The sequence below is a fragment of the Lepisma saccharinum genome, chromosome 14 (genome assembly GCF_977018435.1).
Source record: "Lepisma saccharinum chromosome 14, izLepSacc3.1, whole genome shotgun sequence".
In the NCBI taxonomy this organism is placed as follows: domain Eukaryota; kingdom Metazoa; phylum Arthropoda; class Insecta; order Zygentoma; family Lepismatidae; genus Lepisma; species Lepisma saccharinum.
This window is the reverse complement of record NC_139242.1, coordinates 13,159,963-13,182,939: the sequence shown is the minus strand read 5'-3', so window position 1 is coordinate 13,182,939 and position 22,977 is coordinate 13,159,963. Positions and strand designations below refer to the sequence as shown.

At 37.2% G+C, this 22,977-nt stretch overlaps 1 protein-coding gene across 2 annotated transcripts in view; it reads right to left on the bottom strand.

Moving 5' to 3' along the window:
* Positions 1-19,925: 19,925 nt before the first annotated feature.
* The window catches only part of fzr (fizzy and cell division cycle 20 related), a 97,148-nt gene continuing 94,096 nt past the window's right edge, over positions 19,926-22,977 (bottom strand). For both annotated transcript variants that reach the window (XM_083134831.1, XM_083134832.1), the window contains exon 10: positions 19,926-20,479. In XM_083134831.1, coding sequence (XP_082990957.1) covers positions 20,438-20,479 — 42 coding nt within the window. In that variant the 3' untranslated portion in view covers positions 19,926-20,437. The remainder of the gene's footprint in view (positions 20,480-22,977) is intronic.

Genomic DNA, 22,977 nt, shown 5'->3' with positions numbered 1-22,977 from the left:
ACATATCCGTGTAGGATAACGGAACGGATGCAACTTTTTGTATCATTCCTGAGATAACCACAACTTCCTCTTGGAGGCTGCATGAAAGAGATAAGTTGATTCACACAACTTCCGTGTTACACTGTGCCCAGAATATCCAGCACGAATACAGCCTTCTAAATGAATATAATGCTAGAACTTATTTCATTGTAAAAACATAAGGGAAACAAATTGTTTATAAACATACGAGAGTATAATACAAAAGGTGGTACCTTCTCGGGGTCCGATCGACTGACGGATTGAACCAATATTGCAAATCCGTTTCATGTACTACAGCTAATCGAAACAGAAATATATGAGGGCATGGTAGAAAATGTTTGTATATTCTTGATGGTCCGATCGAATGACTGATTCAAATTTGTTTTATGCAGAGAGACTTATCGGAACAGAAATATATGAGGGCATGTTAAAAATATGGTATTTTCTTGAGGGTCCGATTGAATAACGGATTGACCTACTGTTCCAAATCTAGTCACATTATACCTCTTATATCTCATGATCCCAAAACAAGATTTTGGCTGCTATTAGATGATGGCATGGTAGTCGGGTAGGAGATTAGGTGATTGGTTGGGAACGGGAATGTAATGCGAAGTAAGGTACGGTTGGAAAATCCAACATACTTCCTGTTCCCTTCCTAGAAGTGGTAACGCAATAGAAACTGGATGGGACGGACGTAGTGACTAGTGAGTCACCTACTGAGTATTTGAATCAACAATGTTATTTTTTTTATGTTGTAAGAATATTACATTTATTTTGTTATAATTGAAATCTGGGCTATAAAAAATGACACCAAACACGACCAAAATATACGAATTACAAACATATTGCCACTCAGAAGTAATAACTACGTATCCATATTATTATGTAGCATATTGGAAGCAATGAGTTCGTGTTTGGTGTCATTTTTCACAGTTATTTCATACAATTTTTAGATATATAAAATACTGAGAATTCAGGGGGGTACACAGAAATATTCAGTTATGTCAAGGGGTACTCTCAAGCCAAATGTTTAAGAAACACTGCCTTAATGGCATTTTGGATCTTATCTATTTTCAAATTTTTGGATCTGGCACCCCCCAAAAATACCAAAATTGTTCACTACAAAGTTTTATTCCGAAACAAAACTTAAACTGAAAGTACATGGAGGGTTATGGTGCACCAGAATGTAGCAAAACATTTCAGTTCAGGTTGGGTGCGAACCAAAAGTGTTCACAATGAGGTTTCATTCTGGAACTGAACTGAAACTGAAAGTACACTGAGGGTTATGGTGCACCGAAATGTAGCGAAACATTTCAGTTCAGGTGTTCAATACACTGGCGTACGCAGGATTTTTTTTTTTTTTTTCGGGATAGGCTGGAATAGTAAATGTAGATAGCACATGGCTTCGTTTTGGAGGGCAAGATGCATAATAAAATATTTCGTATTTTTGGGGCTTTTCAGTCTATTAAAATTGTATTCAAAGACAAAAATGGTAATTGCGACTCACTTTAAAAGAGGTTTCGCGTTTACACATTTTGATTTTTTAAAGTTCTTAACAGATTTTTATTTGAAAATCCTTATTTTCTCAAAATTTCAGTAAGGGCTGTAACTCCATCAGCCACCCCTCTACATACTCCAGTGTTCAATGAACATGTATTCTTTTGTGTGAACAATGAGAATTAACTGAAGAAAGTTCTTAGTTCATTGTAAGCATCTAATGTATAGACAAAGTCTAGGCGGACAAGAATACAGTCACCAGTCCTCCTTCCCATTGTTTACCGCAGCACATTTGAATATGGCTCTTTAAAATGTCTCACCTTGTTTACTAGACAATTATTCAAATGACAATAAGTTTAACTATTGTAAAATGTTTTGTTGGTAAGAACAGAGAGACAATTCAGATGTGAATTATGAGGGACATTTATGTGGGGAAGAAGCCGGAAAAATTCAAACCAATTCCGGGAATCGAACCCGGATATCCCGCGTGGTTGTCCAGATGCTCTACCGACCAGACCACCGCAGCTCCTTGGATGAGTTCCATACTTTGTTTATTTCAATTTATTTTAATATATTTTCTTGTTTTTATGGATTTTCTTCACACTTAAAATGTCTCACCTTGTTAACCAGACAATTATTTCATAACAAAGAAACAAAAAAAAAATGCTCCCAGAATTTGATAAAAATCGAATGACTAGAAAGTAATTTCGTTCAATTGCTTTCATAAATACTATATTTATGTTAATCTCTACTACTTAATAGTAGTAGTATTAGTAGTAATTAAGCTAAATAATTAATTGTAAGTTAATTAATTATACAAAAGGTTGTTCGCTTTATATCTGACCATTTTCGATTCGGTGCTGCCACCTGGCGTATCATGCTGGAACTATGGGTCTGCTGGCAGGAGCAGTGTTGTGTGTGACCTTGTAGGTGCGTGAGTGTTGGTAGTGAATGTTATCAAATGGCACCGAAAATCAACTGGTATTGGGAGGGTTACGTAATGGCCCTTTCCCATGCTAAGTTTTCATACGTATGCATTGTGAAACAGTGTCGGGAGAATGGGTTAACACTGGTGACTACTGCGAAAGCTATTGTGGCCTGTTACACACAACAGGCTCTCCTTGCGAAACATTCACCCATGAAAACCACCAGGAGAAGGGCTGCAAGCAAATTGTCACTGCTGGTGGTCACATTCGGGCAATCACATACCGTGACATTGATGGCAAGGGGCGCAGCAACTTTGTTCATCAGTGCAGGGAAAGTTTCCCTCGTGGCTTTATGGTTGTGACGGGATTCAGATATGAGGGTAAGTTGATGATACGCAAGGTGGACAAAAACGTGAAGGTGAATGCCAGATACTTCCAAGACTCCATTCTGACACCTATCTATCGGAGAGACATCCCACAATTGTATGGAATAGACGCGAACCAGGTGATGATCCATATGGACAAGGCTTCGAGTCATACCGCCAGAACATCACTGCATATTTATCAGGAAATGGCAGAGGAATTAGGAATTCGTGTCATTCCATTTGAAGACATTCCTGTGAAAAGCCCAGATGCCAGTCCAATGGATTTTTGCACATTTGGACTGTTGAAAGGACGTCTTCAACATCGCTGCCCACGCACCCTGGATGGTCTATGGAAAGCTTGCAGGGAGGAGTGGGACAGAATTCCCATGCCTATCCTGCACCGGAGCTTGCTGCAATGGAAACTGCAATGCCGGGCGATAGTCCACAATGCTGGGGGTCCAATAGAACATGATCGGTGGTGGCGGCGTGGTATCTCTTATACTTACAACTCTGTAAGTATTATTATTTAATTATAATAAGACAATGGTAATGTGAATTTGGAGAAAGTTTTAGAAATAACCTCCCCCCTTTGATAAAATCCTGCGTATGCTACTGCTGCTCTGGATCCCGAAAAGTCGGGAAGTCATTTCCCGAAGTCGGGGCCGGGATGGGAAATTTTTTTCCCGATCCCGGTCCCGACTTTTCGGGATCTCGCACACCTCTAGCAGATACTAAAACACCAGAACAAGAACAATGTCTTTATAGGATGCGTACTGTAGGCTGTGGAAAACCTAATGTGTAAGTCACTAGTCATATCAAACAGTTGGACTGCAACTGTAAGTTACAAGACCATGGACAAGTAACAGGCGATTAGTCCACGACAAACATGAAACTTATAAAGTGATTTAGTAAACTTCACAAAATTAAATGTAGAGTATTACATTTTGTGTTTATATTATAAAATATTGAAACAAAATAATCTTATCTGTATTAAATTTATCTGAAGCCAAAAACTGTAAATGAGTTTCCGAAATATAAATATTTAGTTTTCTGACCTAATCGTCCTTTTTCTTATTAATTCAGAATGTTGACTTCAACTCCAAGAACATTTGAAAGTACGTAAATGACATTGATAAACGTTGAATCCAAACTTTACATTCTGCATAATCTACCTTTATTTTTCAAATTAGTTTAAACTGTATCAAACATTTGAATCTTTCTCTAAATCCTTGAAAAATTCTCAGCGTTCATATATAGTTAATTGCTATGTAATGAAAACTTACGTTCTCGAGTTCCGTATTTAAGATAATTTTTGAAAATGTAACGTACAGGAGGATTTGGGAAGAGAAAGATTAAAATTCGTTTTAAATAAGCTTGCAGACTTTGAAAACTCAATTCTCATTTGTAATGTGCAGAAATGTTTAATTTTCTATAAATATTGTAAATATTTGGCTGCACAAGTTACCGTGGTCATATATTGGAGTTTTTTAAAAGCATTTTTCTCATTAAAGATTTTGCGTGCACACACACGTTTGGGCAAGGAGTGAGAGTGTACCCCAACAACGAAAGAAACTAGGCGAATTGTCCACCACCATTTTCATTCCATCTGAATTACACAATGTGATGGCAATGCATTGAAATAAAGATGTCAATAAGCAGAGAGCAATGCTTGCTTCGAACTAACATATTTTCATTCCTCAAAACAACACAGGATGTAGAATAAAAAGTAGTGAAAATAGCGGTGGACAATTTGCCTACCCTTATCTTTGCCGTTGAATGTACAAACTAGCAAGGGTGCCGACTTTCCAAAATTTCTGTGGGTGCATATCAATGGCGGTTAGATCTGTAATTATCAAATGTTGTATACTTTAAACAACTTACATGCACAATGATTGCAAGAGGCAATGATATTATCAACACATTACTAAAAGAAAATACCACATTCATACAAATTTAAATGAAAGAATCATTTTTCATAAATGCAAATAATTTTAATTGTATTGCAGAAAGAACTATGCAAGGATTTTGTTGTGAACAGAAACTACAAAATGACTAACTTTATGTACCAAATAATAATAATATCATATTGAATTGAATTGAAAAGTCTTTTTATTTACTACAGAGCTTATGTTAACTTTCAATATAAAACACATTCCTTATGTCATTTGCACTTATGAATTTGTTTGCAATTTTGGTAATGTCAATCTTTTTAGTCATTTCTTTATGAACATGCAAAATTGCCAAATCATTCAATCTTTTTTAGGTCATTGTTGACCGCAAAAACGTTTTCAATTGTCTAAGTGCTGAAAATGACCGCTCAGAGATACAAGAAGTAACAGGTATAGTTAAAATCACCCGTACAATCTTCACAAATTCTGTGAGCATTTCACGCATGGGACCACTGTTTTCTCTACTTAAAATATTTGTAATGTCTGACAAGTTGGCCACGTTTTCTTTGTTCGTTCTGCACACATCTAGAAACATGTCCCTGTGCAATGTTAGCTTGTCTTTATCAAAGTCTGTCCCATAGAACTGCAGAATTCGATCAGCACCAATTTGACCGATAGCAAAAGCTTCAAGTTGTGAAATAAGTTTCAAAACGTTTGTTTGAAATCTACTATTTAGCGAATCCACAGCCACATCAATTATTTCAAAAAATATTTGTCTGTACATTTCCTCCGGCGTTTCATACGGATGAGGATCACTACCTTTGTCGTAGCATTTTGGCATCTTCCTTTTTCTAGGCAAAACTGGTTCATCAATGTTCAATTCCTCCACTTTCCTCATGGTTTCATTTCACAACTCAAAAAATGTATCCCTTTTTGAAACTAAACTTGCAGACAAAGTTTCCACCAAAGGTTTGATTTCTCGGTATGACAATGATTTCTTCTGAAAAGAAGAATGAAGTTGTTCAATCCTGCTGAAAACTGAAATTAACTTTTTCATGAAAATAAGAAATCTAAATTGATGTAGGTTTGGAAAATATCCACTAGCCTTCCCACTGACCACTTTTTTCTTCTGACAGATCTTCCAAAAATTTCAAGAGAACGTCATAATTACTTTCCAACGATTGCAGTGATTTTACCCTCACACACCACCTTGTTGGACAGCAAAGTCAGTCTGGGAATGTTTTTTACAACACCATCTTCGTTGTCTTCTTGCAGCGATTGAAACACTACTAGCCTCTTTGGCGAATGTCTTACAAATGATATTAAATCACGAAGAATCACCAGAAAGTCTCGCATATAACTGATACCTTGCATCGCATCTTGCACTATCAAATTCAAATTATGCGCATAACAATGAACAAATATAGCTCTCAGCTCCAACTGAGTAATCCTACTTTGTAATCCTGTTAAATGTCCACTGACATTACTCGCCCCATCATAACATTGACCACGACAGTATTTTATGTCGAGAGATAAACGTCTTATGACATCCTGGACGACTTCAAGCAATGTCCTAGAACTTGTTGAAGCTACTTCATAGAAGCCCATAAACACTTGTTCAACTTGCAGATTTTCATCGACAAATCTGAAGCATATGGATATTTGTTCCTTCACTGCTATGTCGGAAGTCTGATCTACAATGAGAGAAAAATATTGTACCGCCTTAATAGATTTCACAATATTTTGCTGTACATCGCTGGATAATAAAGAGACTATTTTATTCCATATATCGTGAGAAACCCACTTATATGTAGTTCGCTGCAGCCAAGATTTCAACTCGGAAGCATCTGCTCTAAGCAGCAGCAACTGATGAAAATTTGATGCTTCATCGGTGTGACCCCGAATTGCTATTCCTTGCTGACTTAAAAATTGGAGGGACGTTATTATCTTTAAAATCGCCTTGCGTGCATTTTTCATATCTCCTAATTTATGTGTTGAGATAAGAGATGACACATTGGTTCCTTGTACGGAGTTGCCAGAGCAGTCACGGACGAACGATGAAGTGTACATTTTTCGTGAACCCTGAAATGTTCAATTGCCTTTTGCCACTGGGAAAATCCATTTCGAACAAATGCATTACATGAATCCCTGTCTGCAGAAGTAGCAGTTGCCGACGGAAGCACTATACTGGAATCAAAAGCGTTTTTACACACACTACAGAACACTTTGCCCAATTCTTTGTCGTAATAAATCCAAGGAAATCTCTTTTTCCATCCTTCATGGTATGACCTGCCTGACGATTTCTTGACACTTGTTGCTAATGTACTACAGAAACTGACAGAAGACACATTCTTGGGTTCCTTATTTTTTGACTGAACATGCTTTTCACTATGTTCAGTGTCAGTAATATCCACCTGTGATGACGACAACAAATGTATGACGAATTTATCCATAGCAACTAGCAAACCTACTGTTCGAATTCAAAAGTATGTAAAGAAGCAATACTCAATATTGTGTTTCAGCTTTCCACATGCCACGTTTGAAAATTGCGAAAATTTTTGCCCAGCGAAGAACTTTTGCTCCACGCATCCGGTCAGTAGACCCTCTTCTTTGTACTAACTATTAACACGGCAACACCCCTTTTTTCTGAAAATGATAACTTCCCAGTCTACAATCTAAGTTCCTGCATCCTTCCAAGCCATTGTCTCTCGGAGAACAAACAAGACGATAATCCAGATTACATGAAAACAATTTCACTGAAATCGTAAACCATGCTGCTCTTATCTGATTGAAACAAACAAAAGAAGAAAAATCAACTATTGAGGTAGTCGGTCACAATTGGCTTCCTTGTGTTTCGGTTTATTCTTTATTAGTGCTCAATATCGGCAAGTAGTTATTTTAAAACAATTGTTGATGATGAATGGAGTGGGCATATTGTAGTGTGTCACTTGTAAGGAAACATCAAAGCAAGCCGAAAAGATAGGATTCTATTCACAATACAATATACTTCCAGTGTTATTGTGGGGACTGCCTTTGACTTTGCCAGAGACAAGCAAGGAAGGGGGGAATGTGTTGCTTGGTTGCCTTTGCACAAACACATTTGAAACAATTATCTTTAGAGGTTACAACATTTTAACTTCCATCTCAATTTTTTAATTTCTTATAATTTTTTGATAATGGCAAGTGAGAAATATTTATTTTATTTTGTTTTGCGGCACACCCACAAGATTATTTATGTGAGTGTTCGCCCGTTCGCACTTCATTTCTGCAACCTTGTGTTCTGACGTCAGACGAGGAATGTCTACGAGGTTAAGTTAGGTTCCATTAGCATAAATTCAATTAAAAATTACTATTTAGGCTAAGAGAACTAAACCTAGCTAGCCTAGCCTAACAATGTAGGCATGTATCCTAAAATTAAAAAGGCTTCTCCCGTGACGTGTCCACAACGTTGATGAAGTGTTATGCGATAAGTGAGACGCGTACAAACTAACCTACTTGAGATGCTTAGATGCTAAGCGAAGAGAATATTCTTTTTGATGCTAAGTATACCAACCCACTAATTCAACCCTATGGAAAGGGATTTACGATCACACGGAAAATGAAACTGGTTGAAAATATTAATTAAAGCAACTTATTTCCATAAATCCAAAGCAAAAAAGCAATAGAACACAGGAGGCCTCATGTACGTACTGTACAACCAGGAGAAGATTGTGATTGTTAAGGCATTTTTTGTTCTAAAATCCCTTTAATATTCCTTATCGGTAGGCAAGCCACGTAATGATAAAAATCAATAGACAATTCTTGATGCTAGTTGTTTTTCAGTACAATACATAAGTTTTAAGAATATCAGCCAGTGTTTCATTAATTCCTAACAACGATAATTTACTTCCAACTGACATAGACGTGTGCCGAAATTATGTCAGGTAAAATAGATGTATGTATAATGAAAATATAATCACACTTTAATCTAAACTTGTACAAAATTTCGAATTCGAGAGTAGTGATTAATCCATTGAGGATTTTTGTATTTTTTGGTGTTTCAAGTCCACTTTACGCACATGAGCTGGATCTAGAATTTAAGTTGGATCCGAACCACTTGTTACATTTTGAACAGGTTAGGATAAAATGTCTCGCTTTGTTACTCTTCCATGCAGAGCATTAATGAAAAAAAAGCAAATAGCTTACACAAAATGCAATGATTGATTGTGCAGAGGTATGAATCATTATTCTTTAAACAGTAAATTTTCACTTTAATACCTTGTCTACAGATTTTCCTTCTTAAATTTCCATACACCTTAAATGATACTTTGAGGTAAAAAAAAAAAATAGTTTATTAACATCATCACAATAATGAAAAATATTTTGCTGTTTTTGATAGAGATGTTCTACAAAGGTATAAAATAATATCCATTGTTTATATTGAGTAAGATGGTTCGAAATTATCCACAATATAGCTATTTGTGAAATAGGCTATTCATATTTAACACTAGAACACTAACCCTTCCTACTATGAACTGCCGGTTTTTCTACTTCTCCTACTTCCCCTGCCCTCAGTGCCCCACCCCTCCATGTACCTAGAGTTGGGCACCAGCTGTTGGTACGGTAAGACCGGGAGGTCCGTATGCACACGTTTTTACTAGTTTTTAAGTTCGCTAAGTCTGCTAGATGAAGGGTTTGTGTATACGTAGTATATATTTAGTAGCTTCTTCTTTAGTAACATGGTGTTCAAAACAGATGAAGATCGCATTTTGAAGTATTTGGAAGAAGCTTTCAGTGATGAAGATGGTGACAATGGAAGTGAATTTGAGACCACATGGAGCATGCATGAATATACAATAGACTCAGATACTGATGCAGACCCCAACTACATTCCTAAACAAAGTGACCAATCCTCTGATGACAACGAAGAACCACCTGATGATGATGATGATAATGATGAAGGGACTCGGCCTGCTGGTGATACAGAGCAGAACCTCTCTTCAAATATTCAACTTGCTGATGAAGATATACAACCACCACTAGCAAATAAGGTAAGAAAAACACAACATAACTCTAGGAAAGGGGCTATTCCCTCAACAAAATACTCTCGTTCAAGAAATAAATTTAAAATTATATACAGGGTGACTGGTAATTAGATGTATTCCCTGAAAAGGGTTAAAGTATAGACAATTTGCAATAAATTTGACCATATGATACCCCGTCCGAATATGATTAGTTTTCGAGATAATCGAATTTCTTTTGTTTCTTTAAAAAATGACAATTTTCCACATAAAAAGATGCATTGAGAAAAAACTGCTCATTCTATGGAACTTATTTCAGCATTTTCTGATAGCTAACAAAGAAGTGGTTCGTTGAAAAAAAAAAGTTTTCCCAAATAACAATCACATGTAAGACATCCATGTAATCAGCTAGGTTCATACTTCGCACTGGTTGAACTCAACATTTTTGCACTAACATGGAACTATGATGTAACTGAGATTTGTATTACATACATTGCACAAATTTACTTGTAATTGATCAGGATATAATCATTTTTAATTTGCAATTATAATTATTAATCTTACTATGAAATAAATAAATTTACATGACCTGTTTTTCGAATTACTTGCTCATTCAAATATACATATTTCCCCCAAAACATAGGAGCACTCTTTTGACCTCACCAGCCATTTTAGCATCGAAGATTCAGGTCTGTATTATTTCGAAGGCACGTTTATTGCTTATAAAGAAGAAAGCATCTTACATCAGGAAATGCACATTCTGTACTCCATTTCGTGTATTCAGTTTCTGGCATGGTTTCATATCTGCGTAGTGCAACACTAGCGCATAGATTTGGAATTCGTTTCATGAATAAATTCACTTCTTACCGTCATTTCATCATCCTAGTAAACAACGGATTGACCCAACCTCTATACTTCTAATAACTTTGACAATGGATATTGTTTTGTAAATTGAATATGTATACAAATGAACAAAAAAAACAGAACTGAAATATCATGTGTAGTTTTGAAGAAATGACATCTTAATTTGCTGCCACATGGTGCTGGTTATGTATATATAGATCCCAGCTGTGCATTCAGCAATTTACATGCCAGCTGTATACAGGGTGTCTGGAGTGGGACTGACTATTTTTAAAAGTGTGTTATTTTAATATGGTAAGGAATAGCTAGAAACAAATACAGGGTAGGATTCAAAAGTAATGAGCCTTCGTTCAAAAAGACATATTTATTGAGCTGATCCGTACAACTGACTAATAGTCTTCAAAATAGGCACCTCCTGCATCAATGCACTTTTCCATGACTCAAAGGCGTCCCCGAAGTCCTGTTCTGGGATGGCTGCAAGGGCTGCCTTGACATTTGCTTTGATGTCCTCGATGGAGTCGAAATGTTTTCCTTTCAGCACTGATTTTAAGCGTGGAAACAAGAAGAAGTCAGGAGGCAACAAGTCCGGACTGTAGGGAGGCTGGGGTACCACAGGAACGTTGACTCGGACCAGGTAGTCGTTGACGATGAAGGCGGTGTGGCTGGGGGCGTTATTGTGGTGAAGCTTCCAGTTGTCCTTGATGTCCCTTCGCTTGCGCGCGATGCTTCTTTTCAGCCTTTTAAGGACTTCCTGGTAGTAAGAACCGTTGTCTCCGATAAGTTTAGAGCTTCTGCTACTTGGTAGAGACTCAAACGCCGGTCCATGTTAAAAAAATCACGCACTCGCTGCACATTCACGTCAGTTCGGGCCGACGACGGGCATCCAGACCGGGGTTCGTCAGTCACCTCTTCCCGGCCCTCACGAAAAGCCTTGTGCCACTTTTTGACTTGAGAAGAGGACAGACACTCAGTCCCAAACGCCTGTTGAAGCATTGTGACCGTTTCGGAAGGAGACTTGCCCAACCGGATGCAAAATTTGATCGCGTAGCGTTGCTCTAACGAACTTTCCATATCGCCGTGTCACGCACCACTGTATAGAGGCTACTGTTAAGGCCGATGCTACCGCTCCAAAAGCTGGGAGCCAACTGACACGCGTTGCGCTGTGAAGCCAACACCCACCACCACCATTCATGTCAAGCGGAGTGCGCTGCAGGGTGCGCACGCGTCAGTATAAAGTGAGGCTCATTACTTATGAATCCTACCCTGTACATACATTTCGAAGGCAAACTCGCCAAGTTTTATTGTAAGCAGTGACAGCTCTGTATAGCTCAGTATACTCCACATGAGATATTTGTTACACAGAGAATGTCCAGTCTGTATACTCTGTGCAACAAACGTATTCTCCTTCCACATGTTCTGTAGCATCTGAGGAGTTCAGAAGCCAGCGCATTCCGAATATGGTCCTTCAGTTCTTGTTTGAGTTTATTGAGAAATTTTCACACCGATTTGATTTGATTTGAATATAAAATTTTGGGTGCGTCAGCACTAAGGCTATTTTGCACCTGTCACATTATATGGGGTCCAGCCCCTTATCGTTACACATAACGTTGCATAACTAAAACCATAAAATATTCTGACTTTCGTTAAAAGCTGAGGCTGTAAAGGAGCACTCAGCACAAATAAGGACAAAACACAGGACGACACAAACAAGATTATACTGGCTATGGGGCCAGTCGCCAGAGCCTCGTTAGTCTGCAGTCCAGGGTGTACTACGTGGAAGTGAGGTTGACTATTGGGTGCACTATGTGGAAGGAGCACCCCTTACACCCCAATTTTCACACCGAAAGTACCCCTGAGGGGCATTGGTGCATGTACATTACAAAATACGACATGTTGACATTGCACATAATATATATCTATACATCAATTTGGCGGAATTTTTTTTATAAAAATATAACATAATATAATAGTAAAACATAGAATGACAAATTATTTCTTGAAGTGAACTAGTGCTGTAAAAGTACAATATTATATAGTTTATACAATCTAAATTTATTTCCTGAAATTCTTTAACTGAATATAATGTGTATTCCAATAACAATTTTTTCACTTTGGGAATGTGGAAGTTATTTCTTTGTCTGGTATTGTAATTGTGAGTGTCTTATGTTCTTTGGATAGTTCGATTTTGTTTCGTGTATGAAAGTAAGTGTTTCAAGTATGTACAAACTTGGAAGTGTTAATATACGAAATTTTTTAAAAAGAGGTTTGCATGTATCAGTTTTGTGTGCATTTACCAAAATACGCAATGCTCTTTTTTGAATTTTAAAAATCCTCTGCGATTGAGCAGAGTTCCCCCAAAATTGGATACCATACCTCAAAATACTTTCGAAGTTTGAGAAATAAATATTTAGCATACACACTGTATTGAAACTCTTTTTTAAGGTTCTTAATTGGTAACATACGGTGTTTAGCCTCTTGCATAAATGATCTATGTGAACTTTCCAGTTTAGACACTCATCTATAAATATTCCAAGAAATTTTGTATTGTTAGTAGCTGTTATAACGCCATGCCCTACTGTGAAATTATCTTGCTTAATAGAAGAGTTTTTGGCTCTAGATACACCAAATTTTATTATATTAGTTTTTTCGTTGTTCATAGAAAGTTTGTTTGCTGAAAACCAGCTTTGTAGTTCAGTAAGAGCTTTTTCAGTTTTTTGAATTAAAGTTACATCATTAACAGAATCTACTAAAGCCATAGTATCATCAGCGAAAAGAGTAACTTGGGCAGTTTCAACATTTGCTGAAAGGTCATTTATGAACAATAAAAACAATATTGGTCCTAGTATCATTCCTTGGGGGATTCCAATAACCACATCTTTCAATTCGGAGTAATATATTGTTTGTGTCCCATTATTGGATAAGCTATTTATTGCAACGCTCTGTTTTCTATTCGATAAATAGGATTCTATTAATTTGTTTGATATCTAATTATGTTTTAACCAGAATACACCATGTCTTTGATGTACCCCCAAAGAAAGAAGTCTAGAAGGGTAACATCAATCATCTGATGAATGTCAATGGCAAATGAATGTATCTTTGGCTTGTCATCTGGCTTAACCCTTAAACAGAAACATCGGTCTGTGAGACCTTTAGTGTTTTGTAGTTGTACAGTGTGGCAACACTGATTGAGCTCTCTCTCTCTTCCTCCCCCCCCCCTCCACAGTACCTTATTATCAACCACTTGCCTACACTCTGCACATGTTACTGCTCAGTTTGTGACTGTTTGTTACGAGAGATTCAATGCCAAGGTTGGAAGTGATTTACATTTTACATTTTCTTAGTTTTGTTCCGATGTAGTTTTAGTTTTCAATAAGTTTGAGTTACTAATCATGATTTTGCTCTTTTATTGTGTTACGTTCCTAGCAACTTTCCTCACCCTTTACTCCTATAGTCGGGAGCATGGAGTCTCTAAGGGTCTACACTGAAACCTATCTTCAGGGTAGGTGCAGAACAAATCCAACCAACGTCGTGAAGTTTTAATGAAAAGTTTACTTACTGCATGAGTATTTACAGCCAGTGGTTAGGTAACTCGTAACTGGAACTTGGAGGTCAATTGTTAATAGATAATTTCGAACTTACTAGAAAGGTCAAACTAGGGTGGCCCAAACCTAGGTTTTACAGAAGAGCGGCATACACCTATTCACTTCTTCCTAGACTTGGAGTTATCACCCGAGATTGCCAATTTAGGTTTTTACAGAAGAGCGGCTTGCACCTATTCACTTCTTCCTAAATTGGAACTTATATCCCATTCGGCTAACCTAGGTTTTACAGAAGAGCGGCATACACCTATTCACTTCTTCCTAGATTAGACCGTTCCTATTTGGCCAGTCTAGGTCTTTAAAGAAGAGCGGCTTGCACCTATTCACTTCTACCTAGACTGACACCAGAACAGACCTCCTTACGGACCAAACTCCTTCGTATTTATACCCAAAGTTCCAGCCTCGAACACCTGTCTTTAGGTAATTTCTTATTACAATACTCTAAATTACAACAGAAAGATATTTGAAAAATACATAGTTTGGCAATTAATAATTTACAAAGAGAGTTTACATATTAATTTGAGTTAACAATTATTTCTTTAACGTTGATAAAATCTTACATTTTGGAAATATACAAATTTAAATGTTCCGCCATTATTTAATTACATTTAGGTTAGTTCATCAAACATGGATAATCTTTGATTGGCAAATCTATATTTACATCATAATAAATGCTCGTTGTCTTAAGCGAGCTGTCTTCATTTGATAGTTACAGAAAGGTGAATACATTAGTTCAATGCCACCTTGATTGGCACGTTCATATTTGCGTCACAACATGTAGTATCACGGACATTAACAATGACTTGAGGTAACACTATATCAATTTTTCTTTTTAACACGGCATTGCAAAGTTACAAAATAAGTAAGGTCGTAACAATTGTCTAAAAAACTTTAAAAAAAATGTAATAACAAATATTAAAAAATAAGGTCTCTCAAACCGGATGTTTCTAATTATGAAGTATCACATGTGCAATATCAAATTAGTAAAAGTTGGAAGTGATTTACATAATACATTTTCTTAGTTTTGTTCCCATGTAATTTTAGTTTTCAATAAATTCGAGTTATTAATCATAATTTTGCCCTTTTATTGTATAAAAAAACTTTTAAAAAATGTAATAACAAATATTAAAAAACAAGGTCTCTCAGACCGGATCTTTCTAATTATGAAGTAAAGACCTATGTTTCTGTTTAAGGGTTAATTTCATGCAACAACTGCACCTTTTATGCATACAAACGTAACTTGTTGTGCACAACAGTGGACCATACAATTCCTAGTTGGCTGCTTGACACAATCATGTACTTCAAGTGTGGTTCTTCCAAACTACACTTGTTGCAAAGGTCAAGGAAACCACCCTCCCACCAATCAAATTGATGTAAAAAAGAAATGAGTCATAGATCCAGGCACTACTGACAGCAGGGTGGCATTATTGTTAGTTAGCTCTTGACACAAAGTAAAGTAAATTCAGGACTCCCCTGTGCTTTGCACCATGCCATGGAGGCATATAGGGGGTGCAGAGTTAGGGCCCCACACTTTCTTGATCATGGCCAAAGGCGGAGGTGATGTCATCAGCACTACGCCCCTGGTCGCCCTTTACCCTCCAGTGTTTCCTCCAGATACCGACTTTATACGATGCTGGGAGGGCACCGGAGCCACCTGAAGATTATCTTCATAAATCTGTGCAAGTGCCTATATCCGAGTGGTTCTTGTTTGGAGGGGGGCGGGGGTGCACTTCTCTTCTGGTTGCACCCGTTCATCCCTTGGTTGGGATGCTTTTATATATGTGCGTATGCTTCCAAAGAATTTACTGGAACTTCCCCTCCTCATCTGGAAATATTTAAAATACTAGTGTGTGCTATTCTCCATCTAGTGTAAGAACGAAATAAATATAAAGAATAGCATGTGATCAATAGAATTTTTCTCAGGCCATGTGAATCAGTTACATCCACTCCATGATTGCTGCAGATGAACCATAGTTAAAAATTTGTAATACCCAAGGATTGGAAAGAAAATTGCTTCAACAATGATTAATAGGCGACAATGTGGTTACCACTGATGTTAGTTATTTTAAAGTCAAGTCTACGCTGAGCATTTAAGTATTAAATTTAATATCTTAAGTATCTAGAATAATTTCTTGTGATTCAGATGGAAATTTACACACACTACTATTGCCACATAGGATGAATCAAATATAAACGGAAATTTCTTTCGCAAGGCAAGGGAAGTGTGGTACAGCCCTGTGGCCCCGAGGTGGTGGTGATGAGGGTGTGTAGAGTCTGTTCCCTCCCTGGCTACATCAGTCAGTAGCACAATGAGTGACCAAGAGGTAGACCCATCTGTTGCACAATGCATCATTATCAAATTTCTTACAAAAGAAGGGGTAATTTTTTCGAGACTTCGAGCTCTGTTTGGGGAGTCCACCCTTTCAAAGACCCATGTTTATAAATGATAGAATTTTTGGGGGAGGAGGAGAAACTGGAAAATAAAAGACATCAAGGGCAGCTGCCTCCCCGATGGTGCGGTGGTGGCATTGTCGGCTTGTAATCAAGGGGCCCCGGGTTTGACACCTGGTGGAGACACATAGTGGTTCAGATCCCACTTTAAACTGTAGGTCCTGTCCCGATTAGCCTTAATGTGCATAAATTGGACATAAAACACCAAAAAAATCAAATCAATGGCAGCCAAGGACAAGCGTCACTCAGAAAAACATTCAGGCTGTTCAGGACCTTATTGAAGGTAACCGACCATCGCTCCACAGTGAGTGAAATTTCTTCTGCGGTGGGCATAAGCTATGGTAGTGCTCCTGTGACCATTTATGACAACTTGGGCTACCAAAAAATTGACTCCTCGAAAGTGCTAAGGATGCTTATCGGAACAAACGACGTGGCACACCCATCAGAAATGTCCTGCTGCTTCAAGACAATGCCAGACACAGCTGGATTCTCCTCCTCCTCCATTCTCCACACTAATCATCATCATTCTTCCTCTTTCTCACAATTAGCCAAAAGTGGCAGAAAGCTACTCTAGATAACACAAAAACAAAATAAACTATCCATACTCATTGTCATGATTAGCAAAAGTTACAGAAAAACAACATAAAAGTAGAAGAGAGACATACATTTCAAAACTGTATACTAACTAAAGAAACTTACCATTTCTGCAGAAAAGTCAATTACCCGTACATACTTTTTACAATATCATAAAATATATTGAGGAAATTGATGTGTAAACCCGAGTGTTCTAAACATATTCCAATTTTAAAATTTGTGGACAAATATTATCACGAAAATAATTGTAATTCCAGAAAGTGAATGTATATCATTCTTGAAACAATAATAAATTTCTTGCTGGTGAGATCCTATGTACTAACAATCATCAATGATGTTAATGTACTGAGCCATTGAATGCTAGCACTATTGCTTTGTTATTGTCCATCCATTGATCACTGATTTTTGCACTGCAAGATGTGTTTTACACAGTAATTAATGACATTTACCAGTCTCTTACATCATGGATATTCACAGGATTTCTTCCTAGGGTGTCATAAACAAGACTTCTTTTTTTTTCAGGTCTTCCGCAAATTGGCATCTCCCCCAAAATAGCGATGCAGCACAAAAAAAAGAAGGTAGCTGCTAGCTAGAATATATTCATATATGCCAGTTCAGTTTAGTTATCTGGATATTAGATTTATTCTATACTAATGAAATAAATTACGCAGAAATCAATAATCTGCAATATGAAGATATTTATAATTTAGCTTATCCGTATTTCTATGTAATAGACTTTGTCTTTATGAACCTCCTGCAAAAGTAAGCTTTTGTCAAATTTTTCTTTGATGCTGTGGTCACATTCAAAATTTTCCTCAAAATGCAGAGAAGGAATTTTGTAACCTTGCTACAGCTACAATTTTCAAAATGTAGCGCTGCTACAAATTTTGTAACTAGCTACAGTAGCGATGCTACAAGTAGCGTGCTACTTATGACCACTGAAGAGTGCAGTTTCTGTCTCACTTCAAAAGCACGGGAGATGACATTACCGATGGACAAGCAGCATTAGTTGCAGTAATACAGAAGAAATTGGTATTTTTTTAATTAACACATTTTAAAGTTTCAGAAAAGTGAATTTTATTTTGAATTCTCGCGCCTCATCTGTGAAACTTCGGCACCTCACAGTTTCAATACCACTGGTCTATAGGCAAAAATTGCTTCAATTCTTGAAATTATACGGGCAGTAGAATGACCACCTGGAAGTGGGATGGTATGCAGTCATAAAGCATATATGAAGAATGGGCCGATATGAAATACAGATATAAAATTTACCGATACCAATAACCAATATTCTACCGATCCGATATAAAATTCCAAATGGTCCTTGAAGAACCTAAAATGTTCATTGATCTCCTTAAATGTGAGTTTCGAGGTGAAAAGAAGTTGAATATTTAGACATTTACTTTTTTAGACAGTAGAGCATGGAGATTATCCATAAAAATTACAACAAAATGGCAGCATTTTGCACTAAATTACAAGATACAGTGCGCCCATTTCGATCTTCTGCCCAGAGATCGGGAGAAGTGTGGCGGGCGGCGCTGGTGGAGATGCCGACATTTGCGGCCTGTAATGCCCGCTTATTTTTATGGACATATGCAGACATTTATATAAATATTGCAAAACGAGCACTAACCTGTGTTATAATTTATCATCTGTAATTCATCCAAGTTCTGCCCTTATATGCACAAATAAATACGCTTTAAAAAACAATGTAAAGAGCCACAGATAATAAAACATTTTATTCATAGTTTTGACCAGTAACGTCCTGCTTATGTTTATATCCTTGAAAGAGTTTTGTGTCGATGGGGATCGTTTGGAGGTTTCGAATGTGCAACACTGTATCAAGATTACGCTGTAGACGAAACCGTTAAAAGTCAATGGTGTTCGTGAGCTTCCTTGCAATCCGAAATATCCAAGCTCGAGTTTTTTGTTCCTTCGCGACAGAGCTGTGAATATAGTGGCGAGCAGATGTAAACCAAGAGCGTGTTAATTTCGTACTGTGCGCAAGAGTGTTATTATTGGTTACTTGCCGTTACTTGTTTGTGTTATTGCAGTGTGTATGTGTGTTGTGTCAGTAAGAGGATTGGAATGACAGCCGCAAGGTTCACGTTACGAGGGGGCTGATAAGTTCTCGGCCCGACCCAGAAGGACTTTAGCTACAGGCACGAAAGTTTCAGGCTATTCAACGTATTCTCCCCGAAAGTCTACACACTTGGCACTTGGTGGATATGAGTTTGAACAACTCTTATAACACAGGTTAGTGCTCGTTTTGCAATGTTTATATAAATGTCTGCATATGTCCATAAAAATAAGCGGGCATTACAGGCCGCAAATGTCGGCATCTCCGTCAGCGCCTCCCGCCACGCTTCTCCCGATCTCTCGGCTGAAGATCGAATTGGACACACGGTATATATATATTGAATTAGTAATTTTACCGTTAAACTGATACACCGATATGCGAATATCGGCAGATACCGATACAGTACTGATTCATCGGTCCCATCCCTAGCATACATACATCGTAATATACAATTTTAGGACTCCTTTTTAAAATGTAGTGCATATTTTGGCCTTTTTTAGTGCACATAAATCCACCACCTAGTTATGAGAATTATTATTGCTTACTATTACATGCACGTTTGAATTCTTTTTATGAATAATAATGCTAAAAGAAAGGAGGTGGAGTGGGGAGCACTGGAGAGCAATGAATTTGCACACTTCAAGATAGTGGTGAAATTATTTTATTTCATGACATTGGTTTTCATAGGTAAGTGGTTAATGAACTGCATTATGAAATCCCAAAACAATTGTTTCTATAATTATTACTCCTTTCTGGTGGTTACAATAAACACAACAGTAAAAAACACAACTTAAAATAAACCAGTAATATTGAAACTTATAGTAATCAACATTTTAACTATGTATTCTTACATAATTATGCTTGAGGGATTTCATTTCCATTATTTTGACTGGGTTTCAATATTAACAACTTCTTGCAAAATAATAACCATTTATTTTACACAAAAATACATAAATATGTAACTAAAAATTAACCACTGTAACTTAAGATTTTTATTACAAAAAAGGAAGTTTACACCCAGATATGGCATAGAGCTACAAAAGAAAACAAAAATAGATATATATATATATTTTTCTCAAGGAACGAAAGACAGCAAAAAAAAGTACAAAAAGAAATCTCAATCTCCTACTCTTTTACATTGAGAGCAGCTTCATCCATCACCGGATGCTTGTAAATAAATTCAAAACGGATTTGTTTTCCTGAAAAATAAGGAAGAGCAAATTATGAGCTTATAGAAATGTATGAATAAAATAACATAAAATCTACACAAACAATGTTTTGAATGGTGGAGTTGATTTAACTTCCAAGTGAGATGATAATATACAGGGTGGACCAAAAGCCCCGCATCATAGGACAAACAATTATATTGTGCATAATAGTTTATTTTAATTATTTAGTTAATTTTATTTGTTGCAGGTAAAAAATGTTGACTATTGAAGAGCATGTGGAGATTATTCTGCTCTGTGGAAGAGAGGGATACTCCCAGAGACGTGTTGCAGCACAATTCAATGAGATTCACCCTGAACGGCAGCCAGTGTCGCAAAGCACTGTGAGCCGCTGCTTGATACATTCTCAAGAAGACATGTAGTGTGGCAGATGCACCCAGATTTGGATGCCCAAGCACATCAACAGAGGTAGAGGAAACAGAAGTGGTGAAGGTAGTTGAGAGTCCAAAGAAATCAATTTGCCGAACCAGCTTGAAACTGGGCGTTCCTCGAACAAGTATTCAGTGAATCCTAAAAAAGCAAAAGTTTCACCCCTACAAGTTGCAGGTGTTGCACCACATGACAGAAGATGATCCAGACCATCGTGTTTAAATGTGCAATTGGTTTCTGGTACAGTTGGAAGAGGACGAAGAGTTTCTATCCAAAGTTATGTTCTCAGATGAACTAACTTTTATGTGAACGGTGAGGTAAACCGACAAAATGTACGCTACTGGTCCAACGAGAATCCACATTGGTTTACCGACAACAAAAAACAAGGAGCTGATAGCTTCATGGTTTGGTGTGGTTTGTGGAAAGACAGAATCTTCGGCCCTTACTTTTTTGAAGATACTGTCAAAAGTGAAAATTACCTAGAAATGATGGGGGATTCATTGATGCCTGATTTGGATGCATTTGGATCAAAACCGCAATGGTTCATGGTTCCCCTCATTACGGCACTCAAGTACGTGATTAGCTAGACAAAAACTTACCACAGTGGATTGGTTGAAGGGGAACAGTGGAATGGGCTCCCCGATCCCTGGAGTTAAATCCAATGGATTTTGCTGTATGGGGTTACGTTAAAGCGAAAGTTTACAGTGTGAAGATCAGGAATACAAATCATTTGAATGAGCGAATAGCTGCTGAGTGCCATGCTCTAATGCCAATCATGGTAAAAAAACATTCTGATGAACATGAAAGAATGCCTACAGTTGTGTTTCAACATTGGAGGCAATCATATTGAACAAGTATTGTAATATAAGTCATTATTCCTATGATGAGGGAATATTGGGCCACCCTGTATTTGTGTTAAACTGTGAGTTAATTTACTCACTGTTATTACTTTTTCCTTCCGATTTCAAATGAATTCCTCTGCTCATTGTCTTCGGTGCTATAATTGTGTATTAGACACAACATGAAGTCACGACTGAGTGACATACATATACAGTTTTGGAGGCCACTATCAGGAAGCATATGTTTTTGGACTATTACTAAAGCTTTCCAAAACGACAGACTACCAAGTACATCAACACAGAGAAGCAAAATGTCAACTCTTTACCAATGTTTTGAAAACCTCAAGTTTTCTCTTCCAGAATTATGTGGAATGACAATCATCACTTCATATGGTCAGATTAGACCTGAAATGCTAACATGTGCATGCACACACACACACATTAAAAAGCAAACTAAAAACTCTGATGAAGCGCTGTTACAATACCTGTCCATACATGTGCATGTATAAAATTATGAATAAAGTGCAGTTTTTATTTTAATGTCAGTGAGGAACTTTTGTTATTTTTTTGTAAATAATTTTTAGTTCCAGTGAAACGTCGATTTTACATTTGTCATGGGACCAAGCTGAAAGAACTTAAAATGAGGAAAAATATAAAATTGAGGAAAATTTTATAACATTTTGTTATATTGGGACCATCAAGATTGAATGTATATTGAGGAAAAATGTAAAATCCGGGAACATAAAATCAGGGTTCCACTGTATTTGTCTTGAGGTGGAGCAATACCCACATTCAGTAAATTTCACCATAAAGTTTAGACAGACCTAACACATTCCCATTGTCTATATCAGTCTTGAGGCTTCCAGAATTAAGGGAATCCATATAAAAGTACGATTGATTGATTGATTTAGTTTATTTTACTTCACGTTTTGTGCCTCTTGGCTAATTTGCGAAGAAGGGGATGAGCGATGAAATTGATGAATGGACATTCACAAACCACCAAGCCCGATCGGGATTCGAACCCAGGAATCTCGGTGTCACAGCGATATAAAAGTATGATTTTCATTACAGGTGAACCCCGATTATATGCAGAGTTGTGAATGAAATTGGCTTTGTATTTGCCACTGAAACATTTTTTTCTCACCATGTATCCTTCATAGAATATGCAGTAAATAACTCAACGGTAATTATATAAACCTGAATAACACAATCTATGAGGGATTAAAAAAAAGAAAGAATACGAAGCCTGCAAATTCCAGTAGG